At 39.7% G+C, this 22,112-nt stretch overlaps 1 protein-coding gene across 51 annotated transcripts in view; it reads left to right on the top strand.

The window, feature by feature from the left end:
• The window catches only part of Nrcam (neuronal cell adhesion molecule), a 276,409-nt gene that overhangs the window by 230,071 nt on the left and 24,226 nt on the right, over positions 1-22,112 (top strand). For 14 of the 51 annotated variants that reach the window (XR_381525.4, XM_006515950.3, XM_006515944.3 and 11 more), the window contains 15 exons: positions 806-949; positions 3,571-3,682; positions 5,108-5,274; positions 5,371-5,518; positions 7,432-7,556; positions 7,984-8,013; positions 9,688-9,789; positions 11,354-11,551; positions 11,650-11,720; positions 12,659-12,884; positions 13,346-13,461; positions 14,964-15,168; positions 17,020-17,142; positions 17,748-17,933; positions 19,289-19,324. Coding sequence is in view for 48 of the 51 variants with exons in the window: in XM_006515950.3 (XP_006516013.1) it covers positions 806-949; positions 3,571-3,682; positions 5,108-5,274; positions 5,371-5,518; positions 7,432-7,556; positions 7,984-8,013; positions 9,688-9,789; positions 11,354-11,551; positions 11,650-11,720; positions 12,659-12,884; positions 13,346-13,461; positions 14,964-15,168; positions 17,020-17,142; positions 17,748-17,933; positions 19,289-19,324 (1,989 nt within the window). In the remaining 3 variants the exon portion in view is untranslated. The remainder of the gene's footprint in view (positions 1-805; positions 950-3,570; positions 3,683-5,107; positions 5,275-5,370; positions 5,519-7,431; positions 7,557-7,983; positions 8,014-9,687; positions 9,790-11,353; positions 11,552-11,649; positions 11,721-12,658; positions 12,885-13,345; positions 13,462-14,963; positions 15,169-17,019; positions 17,143-17,747; positions 17,934-19,288; positions 19,325-22,112) is intronic. The other 37 variants (XR_381526.3, XM_017315096.2, XM_017315099.2 and 34 more) reach the window with 6 other exon arrangements.

Consider the following 22,112-nt stretch of genomic DNA (forward strand, 5'->3'; position numbering starts at 1 on the left):
ACTTTGGTTTTGGTCAGCATGCTAGGGCAATTTGCTTTTAAAATAATGTGGGGTGATGGTCTAGGGTTTAATATTCAGAAAAAGAAATTTGTGCGTCACAGCACAACACAACACTGTACAGCACTTCCTTGGTTTTTGCCTTGCTTAGGACTAAATCCTCACATCCTGTATCACCCAGCCGGTTTCATCCAACTTCACCATGGGTCAATCCTGGTCGGAACATGTTCTAAGTACTTAAGGAATTTAGGTGAAAAGGGTCTTTAAGAGAAATTTTATATAACTGATTTCTCCTTCAGCCCCAGATGTATGACCAGCAGGAAAGTGGATATCCTCTTGTTCTGGACTCTCACATTCCCTGTGCATACCTTTTTTTTGTCTGTTTTAAGGACTAGGTCCTCAACGGAGGCAGGTTTGAACCAGCCAGCATATTTCCCATTTGATGACGAGCTGTTACTCCCTCCTTTGGATGATTATCTTGCCTCCTTTTAAATAGCTGGATTCTTTATAAACATGCCTGTGCTTTCCTGAATTTGATATTCTTGCTCAACGTGGACTTGCTTTTCAAGTGGTCTTCGGTGTTAAACAGCAATCCATCCACACAGCACTAAATGAGCATTGTCCTTATTCTTGTGCTTGTGTTTGATGATAAACTCTGCCTGGATGCTTTTCCTTTTGCTGATGCATCTACTTAGACCAGCCTGTATTTACTTCCCAGTTATGTAATATAGATCTCAAGACTTGCACATTTAACGTATATCTTTTAAGCAACAAGAAACATATATTTTCTCTTTTTGTATTCCGACAGTTGCTCTCGATGACCCCAGCAGAAAAATAGATGGCGATACCATTATATTTTCAAATGTTCAAGAAAGCTCAAGTGCGGTTTATCAGTGCAATGCCTCTAACAAATATGGATATTTACTAGCAAATGCATTTGTAAATGTTCTCGGTAAGCTCTTCCTTCATTAAAACCATGGAAAGTTAAATTAATGACAGCTGTTATTTTCTGCTCATTCAGCAAAAATGCATTATGTCTTTGCTACCTGTAATGCACAGTGTTTGAAGCTACAAAGACTAAACAAGGATAGATAAGATACAGATCTTGCCTTAAGGGTGATTTTTGTCTATTCTTGCAATTCTTCCATACAGTTTTTATGTGGCATATTCTTTGCTGCAGAAATAATCAAACAGGCTGTTCTGTTCACTGGTGTTTTGACTGTTAAACCCTTCAAAAAGGAAAAGAGTGTTTGTTTATATTAGCAATGGATGTGTCAGCTCTTTCATCCTTAGACAGTTAGTTACTATTCTATGGCTGTAGCAAAGAACCATGTCCAAGGCAACTCATAAAAGAAACAATTCAGTTTGGGGCTCACACTTCCAGAGAACAGTAAAGTCCATGGCCACCACAGTGGGAGCATGGCAGTAGATAGGCAGGCATGGTGCTGGAGTAGTAGCTGGGAGCTTATATGATGAGACAACAACTACAAGGCAAGGGAGGCTGGCAGTCAACTGGTATGGTGTGGGCTTTGGAAACCTCAAAGCCCATCCCCAGTGGCACAGCTTCTCTGACAAGGCCACACCTCCTAATCCTTCTCAAACAATTCTACCAACTGCAGAGCAAGCATTCAAACATGGAAGCCTATGGACCCACTCTCATTTAGCACTGCCGAAACTGACAAGTTCAAAAACAACTTCATGATTCCCACATAAAGAACTAAATTACTCATAATGCTTGTCTTCTAACCAAGTCACAGATATGCACTGCTTCATGTGTGAAAATAAGGCCAAACAAAACAAAACAAAACAACCCTGTAGGAAACTCTGATGATCTCAAACATGTTGTATAATGGTTGACTTATGTGAACACTACATCTCTCCTATTGGGTAAAAATTACCAAAAGCTACATTTTAAAAATTTATGTAAGAATTATTCTTGTGGCAAGCAGGATTTATACTTGAATCCTTTCAAATAGTGTGTTGCTTTTCAAAATAAAACTAACATCAGGAAGCCAAACAAAATTCGCTGTTTACCTTCCCAGTGGCCTAGAAGCTCAGCACTTGAGGTACTAGTGGAAGCTGAGGAAACATTTGTGAGCACCTGACTCGCCAGCAAGTAAGATGCCACAATAGGATCCTTCTGCACACGTTTATTGGGAGAGCATTGATTGCAGAGGCAAAGACCCCAAGCCCAGAAATGGTGCTGCTTATATAGGTCTAGGAGTGACGTGTCCATACCTGATTGGTTATGCTACCAGTACCTCATTAATATGCATTGGGCCAGGCAGTGACTCAGCAAAAAAACTCTTATGCACATGCGCACATTGGTTGTTTACCCACAATCATGGGCGATGGCCAGTGGTAGCCAGCTCCACCCTGCAACGGCACATGTGGCTTCCCACAAACAGCTTTGATTTCTGGGTTTCTTCTCAGGCTTACTTCTAATGATTTAACATCTTCAGGTTTCCTATTTCAGTATGTGTAACTCTGAGTACTCATACGATGTCTTTCCAGTTCATCAGTACCACAAATACAGGATCCTCTGCTCCTTTTTAGCATGTTTGTTTATTTTTATGTCTGGGTGTCTATGTGAGTACCTGCCATATGTGTAGAGGAGTCTGCAGAGGCTAGAAGAATGTGCCTGATCCCCTGGGTCTGGAGTTTCAGGCATCTGTGAGCTCCCAGATGTGGATGCTGGGAACCGAACGTGGGTCTTCTGGAAGAGCAGCAAGTGTTCCTAAGTGCTGAGCTATCTCTCAAGCTCCACGTTCTCTTCTTTTTTAAGGCTGAAAGACAGCATTCATGGATGTCTGTTTAAAATCAGACGTTCTCACAGGTATCAATAGATACATGACTGTGGTTGATGTTTGTGTTTCTCTGTATGATTAGTGATAGTGATCATTCTTTTCACATCCCTGTTGGCCGTCTGTGTGTCTGCTTTTGAGAAATGTGGATTTGGGTCCTTTGCTCACGTTATTGTGTATTAGTCTTATATCGGGCATATGATGAGCAAATCTCTTTTCCTAGCCTATGTTTTTTCTCTTCATGCTCTTGGTGCTGTTGCTTCCTTGGCTGTAAGAGGCCTTTTAGTAACCTCTGTTTTCTAGAAACCCACACTTCCTATTGGGCATTTTTTTCTGCCTTCTCTATGTGTCTCCAACATTCCCAGTGCTGGGTCCCAGGACATGATGGGTCAGTCATTAAGCAATGGCATATTTTCCTTCCAGACACTATGCCATTACTAACATGATCAAACAGCTGAATTCTTTCAGTACAAGATACTCAATGTCATAAGAGATACACATAACAGAATCAATCATTAAACAGCATAGAAAATACAGATAAGTAAATCAGTAATTGAATAACTCTCAAGTAACATATTGAACATACACTAGGAGGTGTTGTGCCTATGTTGAGTGACTATGCTGATGCCACAGGATGCAGAACTTAGGAGAAATATCATGTCTGTTGTACTTTATTATAAACTGTAACAAACCCAAAACAAAATGTGATAAATACACTGTAAACCTAAAATGTATCTAGTGCTCACTCTACCTTTTAAAACTGTTTTAGCTGAACCACCTCGGATTCTCACATCAGCAAACACACTGTACCAGGTCATTGCAAACAGGCCTGCTTTGCTAGATTGTGCCTTCTTTGGATCTCCTATGCCTACCATTGAGTGGTAAGTAATGGCTCTATTTGTTTTTTGATACTTAATTCTAACAATGTCTGGCCTTAGTCCAAAAACAAACAGGAAAAATACAATGCACAGACCATCATATTATAGTACATTAAATCTTTCTCAAATGTTTATTAACTACCCACTCTATGGGTATAATAAATTCTTTCATATATATAACATGTATACTACCAGAATGCTCTATTAACTACATATAAACTATTTTTGAGATTTAGAGGTGCCATATTTCACAATGCCATGGACATTGCACGGAACTTTATGAATAGTATCTGAAGGACACTATTCACATGGTTAGGAAACATGTTCTTGACAATAAAATACCTTGGGGTTGGGGATGAGAGTTGACTCAGTGCTTTTGCAGAGGACCTAGGTTTGATTCCCACTACCCAAATGGTGGCTCTCAACTCTCTGTTACTTGAATCCAGAAAAGTCTATGCCCATTTCTGACCTTCAGGTATGCATGTGGCACACATACATTTAACCAGGGAAGATGTTCATTTACATAAAATAACACAATAAATCTAAAATAAAACATCATGGATCTGGAGGAGAGGCTGTGTGCTCTTACCTCCCCTCGGACCATCCATTTTCACATACCACTCCTGGGAGGAGTCCTTCGGTTGCTGCTAGTTTATTTGCTTTAAAGGAGCTAGACAGGCCAAGGGGAAGATGTGTGAGGAACAGTTGGAACAGATAGGTATTGACCATTGGCTACTGAGAGGAGAGTGACAGCAGGCTTAGGGTAAAGGGAAGTCTCTCCAGGTTCAACCTTAACCACAAAGAAGAGAAACATGAACACAGACAGACTTCCTAGTGAAGATGAGGACATTAACATTGAACTCAGATGGACTTTGTCCCCATTCATCTGTCTCTACTTCTCCTACCTCACATACATGTTTTCTTTCCATTGACTGAGCATTTGTCGGTCCTACTCTTAGAATATAATCCAGAGCCTTGAAATCAAAATGTCTTTAAATTGTCATCTTAAAAATGGGAGAAAAGCATATTACAATATATTCTTATTTTTGCCTATTTTGTCATCTATTCAAGGATAAAATAATAATGTCTATTTAAGTATGTATCTCATAAAATTATAGCCCATTGTATTTAGGTGTTCTAATTCTGCAAACTCCATTTATTTTTGTGTGCTCCTATTTTTGTGTGCATTCTTTGTATTTTCCTCTGATGTGTCAGAAGAGTTGCTTGTGGAAAACCCTTCAGGTTTTGGACAAGGCTTTTAATTTTACAACTTGAAAAGTGAAATCTCAACAGATGTTTTCATGTCCACTTTATAAATGAGCAGAAATCTAACTTCAGTAACAAATGCAGAATGTCTTTGACCTTGATGCTTGCTGCTGGCCACAGTCTGTGTGTTTTATTCTCACTCTGGTAACTTTTGTAATGAAGGTTTAAAGGCACTAAAGGAAGCGCTCTTCATGAAGACATTTATGTTTTGCATGATAATGGAACATTAGAAATTCCCGTGGCCCAAAAGGATAGTACAGGGACGTATACTTGTGTCGCACGGAATAAACTAGGGATGGCAAAGAATGAAGTTCACTTGGAAATCAAAGGTAAGGCATTGTTAATGAGACTTTTTCAAGTACTATATGACGTGGAACAAATTCTCCAGCTTTGCCAAAATGAATAATGATAACTTTGAACTTTAGATCCAACCAGGATCATTAAACAACCTGAGTATGCAGTCGTCCAGAGGGGGAGCAAGGTGTCCTTTGAATGCAGAGTGAAACATGACCACACCTTAATCCCCACCATTATGTGGCTGAAGGACAATGGAGAGCTGCCCAATGATGAAAGGTTTGTCAAGAGTCTTTCTTTCCTCTTCCCTCTCTCTATACACTGCTCTTGGTCAAAGGCTTACAGTCATCAAGTTTTCATTGTTTGAAGTCAGCTGCCCACAAAATTCTGAGATACATATTTCCTTCCTATTGTGAAATACTTAGAACTAAAAGGGTTTGAAATGATAGCCCGCAAACGTTGGGCTTTGGGTGCTGATCTCTGATGCGGTTTGGGATGTAAAAATCCCTCCAGATTTTGGACAACATCCATGCTTGTATAATTTTAATGGTGAAGTCTCAACACATGTTTTAATCTGCATTTTACAAATAAGCAGAAATCCCATCTCCATTATCAGGAATCCATCCAACTCTGTACCACTACTTTAAAGAGAAAAAAATTTTTTTTTTTTTTTAATTTAAACCTAATAGCTGCAGAAGGAAAAGAAATCAAAACGAAGTAAAGCGTTTAAAGGATCACTTTCAATTCTGTAGCTTGGAACAGGACAAAGATCGTGGTATTTCTACCTGCAGCTCTCAGGCTGATCTAGTAAAACCATTACAGCGGCCACGAGTGATACCCACTTCGAGGAGTGTTGTGTTCTCATAGTGATGGTTTCTGTGGTTCTCTTGCTGCTGACCAAGGCCTGGGATGAATAAGTGGTACCCCGCTGCTTGCTAATGACTCCACAATACTTTTTGGCCTTTCTCCAGTACCCCCAGAGCTGTGTCTCTAGCTGCATATATAGCAGACGATGGCCTAGTCGGCCATCATTTAGAGGAGAGGCCCTTGGTCTTGAGAAGACCATATGCCCCTGTGCAGGGGAACGCCAGGGACAAGAAGTGGGAGTGCGTGAGTTGGGGAACAGGGCGCAGGGAGGGTGTAGGGAACTTTCAGAGGAGAAACTAGGAAAGGGGATAGCATTTGAAATGTAAATGAAGAAAATATCTAAATAAAAAAAACAAGAGAAGAGAGCATGAAGAAATGACCACCATCAGGTTAGATCAGCTGAGGTTTGACTTGAAATTACTTAGAAGACCGTTTACAATGTCTGCAGCCTCATTGGAATACTACATGAATCCTGCAAATAACTTCTAGAAAACTCTTTTCTAGACGAGAATGATGACCTAGCAATGAGAAAGATCACAATGTTTTTCATGGTTTCTACTGTGGGGCTTTATACATGTAAGAGGAAAAAAAAACAACTGGAAATTTCTGCAGCAAATAGTACCTTGTCTTAACAATTCTTCTCTTTTAACAATAACCACATAGCCCTTAGTGAAACAGTGTAGTTGGAGTAAATATGGAGCCCTCTCGCTCACCTCAGGATGGCAGCAGTAACTTTAGTCAGTTACAAAAGAATTTTAGGGCTGGAGAGATGGCTCAGCAGTTAGGAAACACTGAGCGCTCTTCCAGAGGTCCTGAGTTCAATTCCCAGCAACCACATGGTAGCTCACGATCATGTATAATGGGGTCTGACGCCCTCTTCTGGTGTGTCTGAAGACAGTGACAGTATGCGCACGTGTGTGTGTGTGTGTGTGTGTGTATGTGTGTATGTATGTGTGTGTATATATATATATATATATATATATATATATATATACAATTTTTAAAAATTTTTACTTTAGTTGGCATGCCATAATTGTCCATATTCATGGTATACCATGGAACTTTTGGCCCCATTCTTGGTTGCTGCCGAATCTCCTAAGATTCCATAAGACTGACTGAAAACCATTAGAATTCATATCCCTCCTACTCAAATGTTTTTCAGGCTTACTAATTACTGAAGTGACAATAGGGGTTCACTCCTATTGCTGAAGTGTTTATCATCCCTCTTTTTTATCAAGTTCCCAGAGACCTTTGCCTGCTGGGAAGGCAGTTGTCAGCTATGTCCAGTTGTCATTTCGGCGGCTCTTCATGTGTTCTGTTTACAGGTTCTCCACTGACAAGGATCATCTGGTGGTATCTGATGTAAAGGATGACGATGGCGGAACCTACACGTGTACGGCCAACACAACGCTGGACAGTGCTTCGGCCAGCGCTGTGCTCAGGGTTGTCGGTAAGGGCAAGACCAAACACACTGTGCGCAGGCTTTCCATATTAGATGGGAAAGAAAATTGTAGATACTGAATATTTGTTTGTTAAGATTTCATGGCTACAAGGATGAGTGGTTTTCTTCTCCCAGAGAGGCCACTCAGGAGACAATTTCCATATAAATGTGCTCTGTGTAGATATACAGACTGTGACAACAAGGTGGTGGTATATATTTAATGACATTTATTAAAAAAAAAAACTAAGAAAAGTAACCTCTAATCTAGACTCAGAGGGGTTTTATATTCCTAAATTGTCACTACCTGTTTGTCAACGTCACACCTCACAACTAAGGAGAAAGCTTAATTAAAAAAAAGTATTATGTTGCTTTTGTCTTCTTCTATGTTTCCATGACTAATTTTGATTAAACTCCTTTATATTAATGTCCTTTCTAGCTCCTACTCCAACTCCAGCCCCCATTTACGGTAAACTAATGAGCCTTCTTTTTCTGTCTTCTGTCAAATAATTTCCCATTTGCACACATCGCCTTCTCTTTTCTGTTTCATCATTGCATTTCTTTAAAGGAAATGGCTGCCAGTTATCATGGGCTTCATTTACCATAGTTAATTATTTCTTATAACATTATAGTATATTGTAAGGTTAGACTATTTTGCTTATTGTATTTCCAGTTGTTTCTAAGTATTTTATTTGATATTATAAAATTATTCTGTTTTGTAAAAATCCCACTTTGACAGATTACTTGTATGGCATGGTAGCATAAATCATTTATCACAAATCTATCAGCCATATTCTATAGAAGGAAAAAGCTGTTTCTTAGACTCATTCTGAGAGTTGGGTTTACTTGTCTCTTAAGATGTGTTTAGGAACTGGGGAGATGACTCAGTGGATAAGAGTGCTTGCTGAGAAAACAAGAGGACATGAATTCAAATCTGCTGTACCCATACACAAGCAGAACATGGCAGTTCATGCCAGTAACTCCAGTGCTGAGGAACAGAGGCAGGCAAATCCTAGAAGCACAGTAGCCAATCGCATAGCAGACATTAGCCTTTATCCTTTGTGCTCTCTCACCTGCACGTGTGCATTTCCACACTACATATGCCCACAAACAAATGTAACACGCCAACAACAACAATAATAAATATTAAAGAAATATTATTTTAAAATTCCATTTCCACGCAGTGTGCACCTAGGGGACAACACTGATGTTTTATGTCTGAGAAACTTACTCATTTCCTGTTAAAAGTCACCAGGGAATGAACAAAAGAAGGGGCCTAACAGTGCCCTGTTATTTTTCTGAGTTTGGAAAATAATTAGAAATTATCTCCAGAAATATGTTTATTTAGAAAACTCATCTTTATTCAACACACAAATATCAGATGTGATTTTGTAGCATAATCTTAGCTAGATTTCACATAGAGTCACACTAATCGTTCTCTAAAATACCTATCCTCTATGGACAAGTAATACTGCTTTACTGAAGAGAAAAAGATCCCATATTTATATGTCCACTACTCCCCCAGAACTCAAACACCCTTCTAGAAAAAAGTTAGGTTTTTTTTTTTTTGTCTTAGAGAAGAGAGTTAAATTTGAAAGCACAATTGCAGGAGGCCGCCCTGCTTCTCAGTGCCCTAAGGATGGCTGTGCATGCAGAGACCTCCCTCTTCCTAAAAAGCAGTCCCCAGGCACCTCCTGATTGAATCTTCCCTGTGTCTCAGAACACTGACAATCTCTTGAACAATGCATGCCACTTTCCTGCATTTGTCTCTCAGCCCGACTGTTCAGTCTGCCTTGTCTTGCTGGAAGTGAAGCTTTGGTGTTATTTCTGCCTATGTTCATTTCTGCTCATTTCTGCTCATGAGAGGACACACACTGAGCATGCTGAAGACATGCTCTGCTTTACTGGATTTGGCAACCCCCTAATTTGGGGTCTTTTGAAAAGCAAGCAAGCAGAAGTCCGTGATGGGTTGGCTTGGGTGTGCAGTGTTTTTGGCAACCTCAGGTGTGTCTGTATCATTTCCATTGCATGCTCTGTGACCAGTAAAAGTGATGTCTCTAAGGTGTCCCTCTGTGTACAGTATCACAAATACAATAAGGCTGACTTTCAAAAGGACAATCATTTGTGTGTGTTTGCTCCACAGATGTCCCGAATCCTCCCTTTGATTTAGAATTGACCAATCAACTTGACAAAAGTGTTCAGCTGACATGGACCCCAGGCGACGACAACAATAGCCCCATTACAAGTATGTGGTGGTTTGGCTTTGTGGCTGGTAAACCCAATGGCTACTCCCGAATCAGCATCTCTAGCAATTGTATGATGTACTGCCGTAATTCCTTGCAAATGCATTCATTGGCATTTTCTTCATCACTGGTGTTAGAACCAAAGATGCTCTTCAGAGATAGAGCCATTCCTGGTTAGAGCTTTTGGTTCAACTAATTAATTCCTGACAGTGTTAATGAAGCAAGCACACTATGATTTGTGTTTAAGATCTATAAGCATCACCTTCTAAGTCTCCACTGTCCTAGTTAGGGTATTGCTGTGATGAAACACCATGACCAAAAGCAACTTGGGGATGAAAGGGTTTCTTTTTTTTGCAGTTCTACATCACTGTTCATCATAGGAGGAAGGCAGAACAGAAACTCAAACAAGGCAGGAACTTGGAGGCACAATCTCCTACAGAGGCCACGGAGGGCTTCTGCTTGCATCTTTATTAAGACAATTCCCTATAGGCTTGCCTACAGCAGGGCTTCATGGAGGCCTTTTCTCAACTGAGGCTCCTTTCTTTCTGATGACACTAGCTGTGTCAAGTTCACATAGAAATACCCAGCATAGACACAGGAGATGAATCTCAAAATAAATATTTAATCCGCTGCTTCTTATGGTGATAATGTCCAGTCTAAATATTGGGAAACTGACCTTTTCCGACCCACAGTTTGTAACAGAGCTGCTTATAGACAATAGGTCCTCATCTTAGCATAGGTGCTTTTCTTCCCATTGCTCTTTGCCATGAAAGGACACATTCCAAAGTGTCAACTCCTCTCTTTGATGACATCAGTGGAGCAGAAAAAAAATCAGATGAGAGATCAAAGCATTTGAATAAAAAACCATGTATTAACTCAGGATATGATGGGCTTCAAAGCTTGATGCAGAGTATTCCACAGTGTGTGTGGATCCTATTTGGCTATATATGCCTCACTGGTAGGCATGTAGCTTGTCATTAGGTTGCTTCAACTGAAACTCATGCAGCAATGTGGATTCTTTTGCATGTGTCTTTACAACTCATGGGTGATCACATTTGTGCAAAATCAATTGCTTGAAGTACCATTCCTCAAAGACTGTGTATGTTAAAAACTTTTAGGTAGTCCCGATTGTCCTGCATACAAGTGTATCAATTTACACGTCCCAGGAGGTCTGAGAATGTGTCACACTCAACAAAAGATGTTAAATATTTGATTGCTGTCAATCTTCCTAGTGAAAAACTGCTTCGTAGCTGTATTCACGGTAGTTACTTCTTTATGACAACAATTGAACATTGTTTCATATATTTAAAATTCCCATTAGAATATGTGGATTAGGTCTATCTAAGCAGTTTTAACTAAGCTGAGCTCAGCATGATAGGAGAAAATGCCAAATATTTCATGAACTTCAGTATTGAACTCAGAATGTCCTAACAGGATATTTTTTTTCTTGTAAAAATCACTCTTGTCTGGCTACTCTTACTTGCTACAAGGTATTTCTGGCAATGTGTCTCTATGTTGACTGAATTCATTGTGTTGGGTTTGTGTTGTGTGTGCTGTTGTGGCCAGAATTCATCATTGAGTATGAAGATGCAATGCATGATGCAGGGCTGTGGCGCCACCAGGCTGAAGTTTCTGGAACACAGACCACAGCCCAACTGAAGCTGTCTCCCTATGTGAACTACTCCTTCCGTGTCATGGCAGAGAACAGCATTGGGAGAAGTATGCCGAGCGAGGCATCCGAGCAGTATCTTACAAAAGCCGCAGGTAAGGCTGGAATGAATGGAGTCGACATGAAATGGGAGGGGTTTCCATGCCTTCTGGAGAGCTGAAGCTTGCTCATGTGGGACTGCTTCATTTTTTAGAACCAGATCAGAATCCCATGGCTGTGGAAGGACTAGGGACAGAGCCGGACAACTTGGTGATTACATGGAAGGTGAGCCATGAAGCCTTCCGTTTGCCTCCACCTTTTTTATACTGAGCAGAAAAGGTTGCTTTTGAATAACACCTGCGTTCGTATTCCTTTTGACCCAATTTGGGAAAAAAAAACTTACCTGTATTTAGAAGGGAACTTTGTATAGTAATTAAATAGTTCTATTTCGGTGACCAAAATGGACAGGTGAGAGTCCCAGCTTTGGAATTTGTTGCCAAGTATCTGTCAGTCATCTGTATGATGGGAATAGGAACACAGCTGCTTAAGACTGAAGGAACTAATGTATGTGAAATGCTTAGCATTATGCCTCACACGAATATATGCTGAAAAATGCTAGCTCGCCATTATTATCATCAGAAAGACCATTTGGAATATATGTATCAAGCTATTCCCAGTAGCCAAATTGTTATTACAATCATTCTTACTTACATTATCTGTGGTTTAGATCTGAAAAGTTAGGAACTAAAAATTGAAATTTTATTTGCATAATGATAAAACTTTAGATCTATGCATACACATACATGCTATATGCATATTTATATTCACATATGATAGAGTAGACAGACCCAAATCTTTAACAGAAAAATAGATTGTAAGTTTCCATCTCTCGGTGGACAATGATGAGCTATGACACAAACAGGGATATATAAAGTAAATCTAGATAGCTAAAATGTTTTAAGAGTCACCCACACTTACGACGGAGCCAGTCTTTGAAGGTTTGTGTGTTATTTACTACTTTAGAATTGTGATTTGCAACCTTTGATGCAGAGAATCCGACTCTGGATCTCATCACAATTGAGAGAAGGGAAGAGGTCCCTGGAGACGTGGGCATTTAAGAGCTTAGATTTTAGTGTTTCAGCATTCTCTTACTTGAATCTAGGAACTGGACTTGCTATTCCTGTAAAAGGCTGTACAGTCATTCTGTTTGGCTTTTCTCATAGCCCCTGAATGGTTTTCAATCGAATGGGCCTGGCCTCCAGTACAAAGTGAGCTGGCGCCAGAAAGATGGTGACGATGAGTGGACGTCTGTGGTTGTGGCCAATGTATCCAAATACATTGTTTCTGGCACACCAACCTTTGTCCCATACCTGATAAAAGTTCAAGCTCTGAATGATGTGGGGTTTGCACCAGAGCCAGCTGCAGTCATGGGGCATTCTGGAGAAGACCGTAAGTGTCCCCTGCCTATTCCATTCTACTCTTGTCTAGATGGACAGAGCTCCCAAGGTATAAACTGAGGCTAGTTCCAGAGGTACTCAAGTTAGCAAGCAAGAGGTAATAATCATTTTGCTTATTTCTCTGCATTTGTACAGCCTACTATGTGAAAAATAGCGACTCAGTGCCAGGGAAATAGCTTGGTGGCAGAGCACTTTCCTACCACCTGAGGTTCTGGATTCCAAATCCAGAGCTTGAGGGTGGGGGTGGAGGGAAGTGAAAGTTTGCAGTATCAAAGTTGCTTTCATAAAACCAGATGAATGAATAATGAAGTGCCAAAAGGACAAGACTCTCTGATATAGTGTAGAATGTGCTTCAAGCCAAAGTTATTGAATGTTGTGACATTTATTTTTTGCATGAAATAGAAAAATAACAACTATTTGAATCACCTCCATCCTTTCTCGTCCTCTTCCTAGTTCCAATGGTGGCTCCTGGAAATGTTCGCGTCAGCGTGGTGAACAGTACGCTGGCAGAGGTGCACTGGGACCCAGTTCCTCCCAAGAGTGTCCGAGGACACTTACAAGGCTACCGGGTAGGTGAAGGGAAACACTTTGTGTTCTTTACTTAGTAGCAGGGCCATGGTGAGGACCACTCGCCACATATAGCATTTTAGGTTGAAATGATGTGGTTTGTCCGTGTTTGCATTTAGGACTTCACAAGATTATTTTCTCACTGCTCCCAGTCACACCCAAAGAACCCAGCTACAATTGACTTGAATTCTCACTTTAAAAAAAAAACAACGTGATAAAACGATGTTTCCTCTGTATTTCACAGGTTTCCCACCTTTTTAGAACCTTCTGATGACTGGACAGTATATGTGAAATAAGGCAGACAGATTTTTTTTAAGAATTAAAATGTAACCATTTGCACCTAGTTTAACAATAATGAGAACACTAATAAATCAGATTATACTTTAAGACTCTATAGTACATAACTGAGTCATCCTTATGATCATTAATTATATTTATTTAAAAAAACCCACAGAAACATTATTTGCTAGAGATATTTTTATTCATATAGCCAAAAAAACCCCACGATCACTTACATCACTACTTCGGTTTGACACTGACCCCTAGAGGATTCTTTATGTACTGCACTGTACTCCCTTTTTTTCCCCCCAATAGTGACCAGACTCTGCATATGCTAATTTATCTTGGAAAACTGCCTTTAAATTCCTAAGAAACCGTCAAGAAAATGTAATATACAAAAAAAACTCACATTTTGACCAAAGTTAGGCAACACCTTTTTATCTTTCTAAAATCTGTGCCTAAAATGTAAAAGTACTTTTGATGAGATGGTAGTGTGACTTAATAAACTAACCTGAGACCTGCAGTACAGGGTCATTATAGCTTTGGAAGAATCCCTCACTAGCCCATGAGCTCAGTGATACTACAAAAAGAGTAATAATAAAAGCCTCCCTAGGGTGAGGATTCAATTAACCCAACAAGAACATATAAACAATGGGCAGCAAAATTTATACAAGTAAAATTCTGGAATATTTATTATGGTTATTTTTTTTATTCTGGAAATAAGAGAACCAAGTGAATCGCATTCTCTTTCACTCATTTCTTTTATCGTCCTCCAACACAATAAGAAAGCACAGCTTTATTGTGTGGACCTAAGTTTTGTTATTTTCTGTGGGCTTCTGTCTCACTTGCTAAGAACCAGTATCCATTAGTTTTACTAATATTCATGTAAAACGCACCAAGATATTTATCTGAAAATCAGCATTTCAACTTAAAAAAGCGTTATGTGTGCTCACACCCTTTGTGCACTCCTACAAGTCCATAGGATGAGTGAGAAGGGAGAGGCCCGACCACAGTGAATGTGTAGAGGCAAGAGAGCAGCTTTGTGGAGTTGGTTATCTCTTCCTCCTTTTACGTGAGTTCCAGAATCTAACAGGTTTGGCTAATGGCTTTCATAGCAAGGGCCATTACCGGCTGGGTCCCCTTGCTACCCCCAGTGTTCTGGTTTTAGTAAGCATGGTTATATTGACATCCTGTGCGTCTCTGACTTTGGTTCTTGCCACTTCAGATTTACTACTGGAAGACCCAGAGCTCCTCTAAAAGAAACAGGCGCCACATTGAGAAGAAGATCCTCACCTTCCAGGGCACCAAGACTCACGGCATGCTGCCAGGGCTGCAGCCATACAGTCACTATGCCCTCAACGTCCGAGTGGTCAACGGGAAAGGGGAGGGCCCAGCCAGCACGGACAGAGGCTTCCATACACCGGAGGGAGGTAAGGAATGGGTGCATCCCTGGGATCAAGGAGCGTGTGGAACATCCTGAAAGGGTTTGCACTACAGCAGGCCCTCCATGGAGAGAATCCTCTAGAAGCAAACTGCATGATTAGAAATGATCACAGCACACACGAAAACTGGAGAAATGTCACCCACACATGACTGGAAGCCACACATAAAACTTCAGAGTGCAGAAAGCTGTCTCCAGATAACCTTTTCCCCCTTAAAAATTTCCTTTTCACTTAGGGTATCTGAAACATTGCTAATGTAGTGTGGGAGTCACCAGCTTTCTGAGCCAAGTCACATTCCGTATCTTCTTTAAGTGTCAATAGCTCCCTCTGGAAAGTGTGAGCGATGGGAGGAAGAAGTAAGAAAATACCCACAAAGGAAGATATTTCAGTCAGTTGGAACTGACTCACATGCCTTCATGATTTTTTGTATCGTATAAAGTTGTACTGATTTAGAATGCTCCAAGTCTTACATCAGGTGTGATAGAGTCTGCAATCCCACCCAGCACTTAAGATGCTGAGGCAGAAGGATTCTTTCCACTGTAATCTCTCATCAGTAAGATACCCTTTAGATAGCTCAAGGGGCCATAGAAGAGATAAATGGGATTAAGGACTGAAAGCGGGGAGGAGAATAGTTTGTCTGAAGCCACAAAGCTATTAAAAAAGCATCCTTCTACCAAATGCAAGTTGTTTAGCCAGGATGAGAAAAGAAATATGGCAATGGGAGAGGACCCACATCATGCATGATCTTGGATGCTATGGATACTAACTTGTGGGGCAGAAGCTCTTAGTCTGCAGGCTGTGGTGGTCCCTTCAGGATCTGCTGAGACATTTAAAGAATATCACGAACCTTCTGCAACAACACAATCATGCAACAGGTCAACATCTTTTAAAAGAAAAGAGACCTATGATCTTTGGAAGTTAAGAACCAATTAGGTTAAAGTTTAGAAGCCTGTGACAGACATGATTGAAGGCCCTGACGAAGACAGGAGGAAGACAAAAGCAGAAGGGTGAAGGAATGTATAAGGATGAGAAAAGTGTTCGTTGCCAAGACGTAGCATCCCAGGAGATGGGAAAAACACAAACTCCGAATTGATTGTCTGGTTTCCAGCTAGAGTGAAGGAGCAATGGTGGTGGTGTTAATTGGTTTCTAGGGAATATGGCAGAAAGGCAGCATCCTGATGGAGATCAGCACCAAGCCTCTTAAAGATGGAAATGGAAGACTAGACCCACTTCCTCTGATAATTTGCCAGCCTCTGTCCGGGAGACCTGAAGCCCTTGAGCCTCCTGCACCCTGGGGTAGGGGTGAGCCAACATATGGGGCTCTTGGCTTTCAGTTTCAGATCCTGAGAAGCTGTGAGCTCTTGGGATAGGCACAGCTCAGGCTTTGGGCAACCCAAAGCCCATCAGGGACTTTGTGGAGACTGGGACTATGTGGAGACACTTGGTTTGTTGGGGAGCCTGGGTAGGAGGACAGTATTTAGTGTGTCAGAACACAGTTGCTCCCTCTGAAAGGCCTGCTTAGGATGGCCTCCTTTAGTAACCCATTTGCCTTTATAAATTGTGTTAAGTGCTGCCTGCTTTAAAATAGTTTGAGTCCCTATAAAGGCAGTCTATGTATTTTGAAAAGATGATTTTAGTGAATTAAAATGGAAGTGGTATTAAAGAAAAGATAAGAGAAGAAAGGAAATAAATTTCTGCTACATATTTGTGATAATGTACTTTTTAGCTGAAGCAAAAACTAAGCTGAAAATCAAACTTCAGATCAATTGTGTAAATAGAAGTGTGTTTACTTTGAAATGTTTTTTTAAAAATGTGTTGACTGTTTGTTCTTATTAAAAGTCCCTAGTGCTCCCTCATCTTTGAAAATTGTTAATCCCACACTGGACTCCCTCACTTTGGAATGGGACCCCCCAAGCCACCCAAATGGCATCCTGACTGAGTACATCTTACAATATCAGCCAAGTAAGTCACCTCGATAAGGAAATGTTGGATTTTCAGCAAGCTCCTGTTGTAAAATGCAAGCTGGTTCTTTCAAAATATTTATATGCACCTTCTAGTAATATTCCAGAAAGAACTTCAGAGCACGCCTGTTATGAAAAACTAATGCATATGTTATTGAAAATTAAGGTATATTTAGGGTAATGTAGGTTGTTAAGTGTAGTCCTGAAAGGAGGGGTGTCCTATCATTAGGCTAGGAGACTATTATTTAGCAACAAAAATTAAAGACGAAGTTTCTTGGCCACAGGATACCAAGAGACATGTTTGGAGTTATTAACATTATCAAACTCCATCAGCAAAGACAAAATGAAAACTGCTATTGTAATTTAACTGTAAAATTTCCCTAGTGTGGAAGCCAATAGGGAAAAATATTTCACTTGTTTATATTATACTATAGGTTACATTTTACTACTTAAATGGTAATTGGTATATTAACCAATGCACAAGAAGAATTGTAAAACACTTGTATGGTGGGGAGGACAATTTTGGTTGAAGAAATGATTTACAATAATATTCCTATGACAGCTAATTAATGGGTAATGTGCTTGTTTGTCATTTCTCATTGACAGTTAACAGCACACATGAGCTAGGCCCTCTGGTAGATTTAAAAATTCCTGCCAACAAGACCCGCTGGACTTTGAAAAATTTAAATTTCAGCACTCGGTACAAGTTCTATTTCTATGCACAGACATCAGTGGGGCCAGGCAGTCAGATCACAGAGGAAGCGATAACGACTGTGGACGAAGGTAAGAAGGGTATGTATACAATCCATATAATTACAAATACCGGGGAATTTAAAAGGCATTGAAAATTTATTCCTTCTCTTACGGAATATCTATCTTACCTAATAACATCCTTGATTGTAATTTCTCATCCCAATGAATGTAAACATCAGTTATTTTGTCCAGCTGTTTGGTATTTATTTTTTAAGTCTATATGAAACCTCTAAGTTTACATTAAAATACTGGAGTACAGGGCTAAAAGCGTGGCTCAGTGCTTGAGAGCACTTACTGCTCCTGCAAGGGCGTTGGGCTCAGTTCTTAGTACACATGTTGGCTTACAACTGCTTATAACTTCTGTTCCAGAGGATTTGATGCACTCTTCCGGCCTCCACAGGCACTAGGAATGCATATGAGGTACATAAACTCATGCAAACAGACACACGTAGAAATAAATAAATAAATCTTTAAAAAAATATTTGAGGGGGAATAAGAAATAACAATATTCATCACAAGAGTTCACAGTTTGATGTAACTTTTTGACTGTACACACATAGACATATGTGTCTGTATATAATTCTAGTTCTACTCCTGGGTTACTAGAAATAATTTGCTTGTCTAATATTGATTTAGATTTTCTGGAAATAAATAAAAATAATAATTAAATACTGCACTTATTTTGTACTTAGATATAAACATTGGATTTTGGTATATCATCTGCAGAGAAAGCAAAAAATGTCCCATTAAGCTGAATATTTTCAATAGTCATTCATAATTTTTTGATTCAATGAAAAAGATCAAGAATTGTGTAAACTGAGGCTAAATAGATAACCCAGTGGTTCAGAACATGTTTTGTCTTATAGCGGACCCAGATTCAGGTTCCACCACCTACATAATGAGTCACAACTATCAATAAATCCAACTCCACAATATCTGATGCCTTTTTCTGACCTTGGTGGGAGCCAGGCAGTCATGCAGTACACATATGTACATACATGCAGGCAAAACATACAAAATAAATAAATCCTAAAAGTATTTTAAGTATTGTGAAATAGTTTCTGGTTTTGCATGTCTCTAAACCATAAAATTGCTTAATGACTATTCATCCGGTTATTGGTTATCTTCAGTAGCTTCTATAGCATATGAAATTGAAATTTCTATCTAAAAATGGTTCAAAACATCCTAAGCCTTCTTAGAATAATGCACCTTAAGTAATGCTTATATTTGGTAAGTTTTGGCACAGCAATACATGGTCCCTGTGCCTGATGAAATAGGCTTTATTCATCCTGCATGCCTTAGCAGTTGAATAAGTGCTTTAAAATAAATGTACATGCTCATGGGTGTGTGACATCTAACTATACAGTGTCCTGTTTCTGTTTCCCTTCATTAAGCTGGTATTCCTCCACCTGATGTAGGTGCAGGCAAAGGTAAAATAATTCATCTGCATGACTTTACTCTGTGTGAACTTTGCAATGTTAAATGTGGGGAAGTGCAGCATGGGTAAACTGAGGAACCAAAGTATGCCCAGAACCACCAAAAGGAGAAGATCTGGGTCAACCATGGCTTTAAAATAAATTTTTACATTGTTTTATAAGTAGAAAGTCACATGTTTAATTCTCCCAATTTTTTTCTCTCGTCTTATGCCTGGTGCAAATCCTAATCGTAGACTGTAAGAATATGATTTTGGTTAGATCATATGGGACCAACACTGTGGATTTGTCACAGATCTTCCATATGTCCATGCCACGTATGAAGAATTCAAATCGTAGATGAAAGCGGCCTACCAGAAATAGATCAGCTGGGCTTTGTATAGTCACTTGTCCTCGCCACCGTCCTCGGTGACAAAGTATACATAATACTCAATAGCATTACAACACACTATCCTTTTGACCTTTGATTTAGTGATTCCAAATAACTTATCTGAGTCTCTATAAGTGAAAGTTTCAATTCAGTCTGTATATTCTGCCCAGCTGTCTCACTCCGCCTGCCTCTCTCACTCACTCACTGCTCAAGTCTTCCCTTCCTGAACTGAAGCTAATGGTCTTCAGTGGATGGCATCTGTTCTTTAGTTTTAACTAAAGTTTAGTTTAGTCCTCTGTGTTCTAAATGCTTGCTGAAAGAAGGGTATTTGATAACTTGTAATATTTCTTCCACCTGTGGCAATACCAAAGAGTTCCCCTTCTCATCTCTGACCTCTGGCTATTGATCCACCAGAGTCTGCTTTTAGAGAACAGGTATGTGCCTGCCTCTAAAATAGTGAACTGACCATAGTCAGGGCTTGTCCTGGGCTGTGAGAGACCAGGTGAGTCTGAACAGGACTGAGAGAAAAGAACAAGAGAGCTGGGTGTCTTGTCTTGAGTGTGTCCACTCTTGTGAGCTTAGATTTGATATATGTTTTCAATTTTCTTATAAACTCTGCTTATATCCAGAAACTTGATGAATTACAAAAGCATATAATGTCAATTTTAGAAAATGAACCAAATTGTAGTCATTTTCAGTCACCCTAAATTATATTTATGGTTTTAGACTCAAGAGAACAAAGTTGTAGTCGTTCAAAGCATCTACCCTATGTAGACTCACTCTGTTGTAGATGCATATCTTTTTTCTGGTATAATTATCACTAAAATGATGGATAATTTTAGAACAAGTTATGCTATGTAAGTTTAACTCAGGAATTCCACTGAAAGCCTGGTTGCCTCTCCTGTGTGGCCAGCATGTCCCTGCAGCTATAGCCAGCCAAGAACCTGGGATTCCCTGGGACTGGCAGTGAATCCAGTCAGAGCTCCCCACTGGCTCATCATATTACAAGACAATAAACTCTGATGTAAATAAACTCAAACTAAAATAAATCTATATTAATAGATTGGTGGGTTTTTTTTGTTTCTCATGATGTTACTAAATTCAACTGTGGGCAACTAATGAATATAAAAATTAAAGATAGAATGTCTAAAATTAGATTAAGTTCTCAATATAAAATCTAATGGGTTTCAGATAATAAAGGAAATAATATTTAAATAAGAAAATGGTGAATCTGACATTATTTTTATATTTTAATAGTGCAATAATTAAATGTTGTTTACATAAAATAATGCTATTTTACCATAGTGATATTTAAATTCAAGTATAGTTCATAATCCTGAAATTTTCTTCCAAGAAATTTCTTTTTTTTCCCCTCTAATCTAACAATGATGAATTAAAGTGGCCAGCTGATCACGTCTCACGTGATACTGGATATTGAATGCAGTGGCTTGCATATACATAATGATTCCCTGCCATTTTCTTCAGTACAATTGAGTTGAGCATAGATCGTTAGGATCTTCAGGAGTTTATTTTGATCCATTCCCTTGTCTGATTCAAACCATCAATATTTACATAAGAATTACCTTGGTTGGCAGCTCTTGTTCCATTTCTATGGCTCTTTATGTCATCTTGGGTCTGGAACTCATGGAGCTAGCCCCATGAAGGTTTACTTATGAAGTGGACCCAGACCTGAGCAAAGTAGATGTTGGTGTTGCCCCCCCACCCCCACTCCACTGCTGGAAAATCTCTATCCCTGTATCCTAAAACTTTGACATTGATGCTCTTGACACCAGCCACCAGAACAGACTTGTATCCTACTTAGTTGATACAGGAATGGGGAGAAATTAGTAAGAGACAAACAAGTCTACACACAGCTTAATTTGCAGTCACCATTGTCACCCCAGGTCTAAGCAGAGAAGCCCCAAGGTACAACAGCCAGTGCTGGGTCCTCCCTGAGAGCTGACTCTCACTAGATGATGTTACCAGATCAAATAAGTTAAAGATTCAAGTTTAAAGTTCATGCCTTTATTTGACCTGAACAACAACAACATCCCAAACCACACAAAGGCATTTGAACACTCAGTGTAGCAGGTAATGGTGTCTCTTTGGCACAAGTAGCACAACAACTTTTTACATGGCACTGTGCATCACAAAAGTAAAATAAGAGTTTGCCTTTCTCATGGCTAAACTGTGGCAGCCAGATGCCAAGCCAAGGGTGGGAATGAAATGTGACATGAGCATTAAGGAGGGATATATTTATTTGGCCTAGCAGGGTCAGGAAAGGCCTCACAAAGAACTGGTTCTTGAAGACCAGTTTTCTCTGGCAGGTGAGCCAAGGTTGAATTCTTGGTCAAAAGCACAAGCAAAGGCCAGGAATGGAAAGCTTGCAATGTACTGTGTAAAGAAAAGATGCCC

Source organism: Mus musculus, chromosome 12 (assembly GCF_000001635.26).
Source record: "Mus musculus strain C57BL/6J chromosome 12, GRCm38.p6 C57BL/6J".
Taxonomy (NCBI): Eukaryota; Metazoa; Chordata; class Mammalia; order Rodentia; family Muridae; genus Mus; species Mus musculus.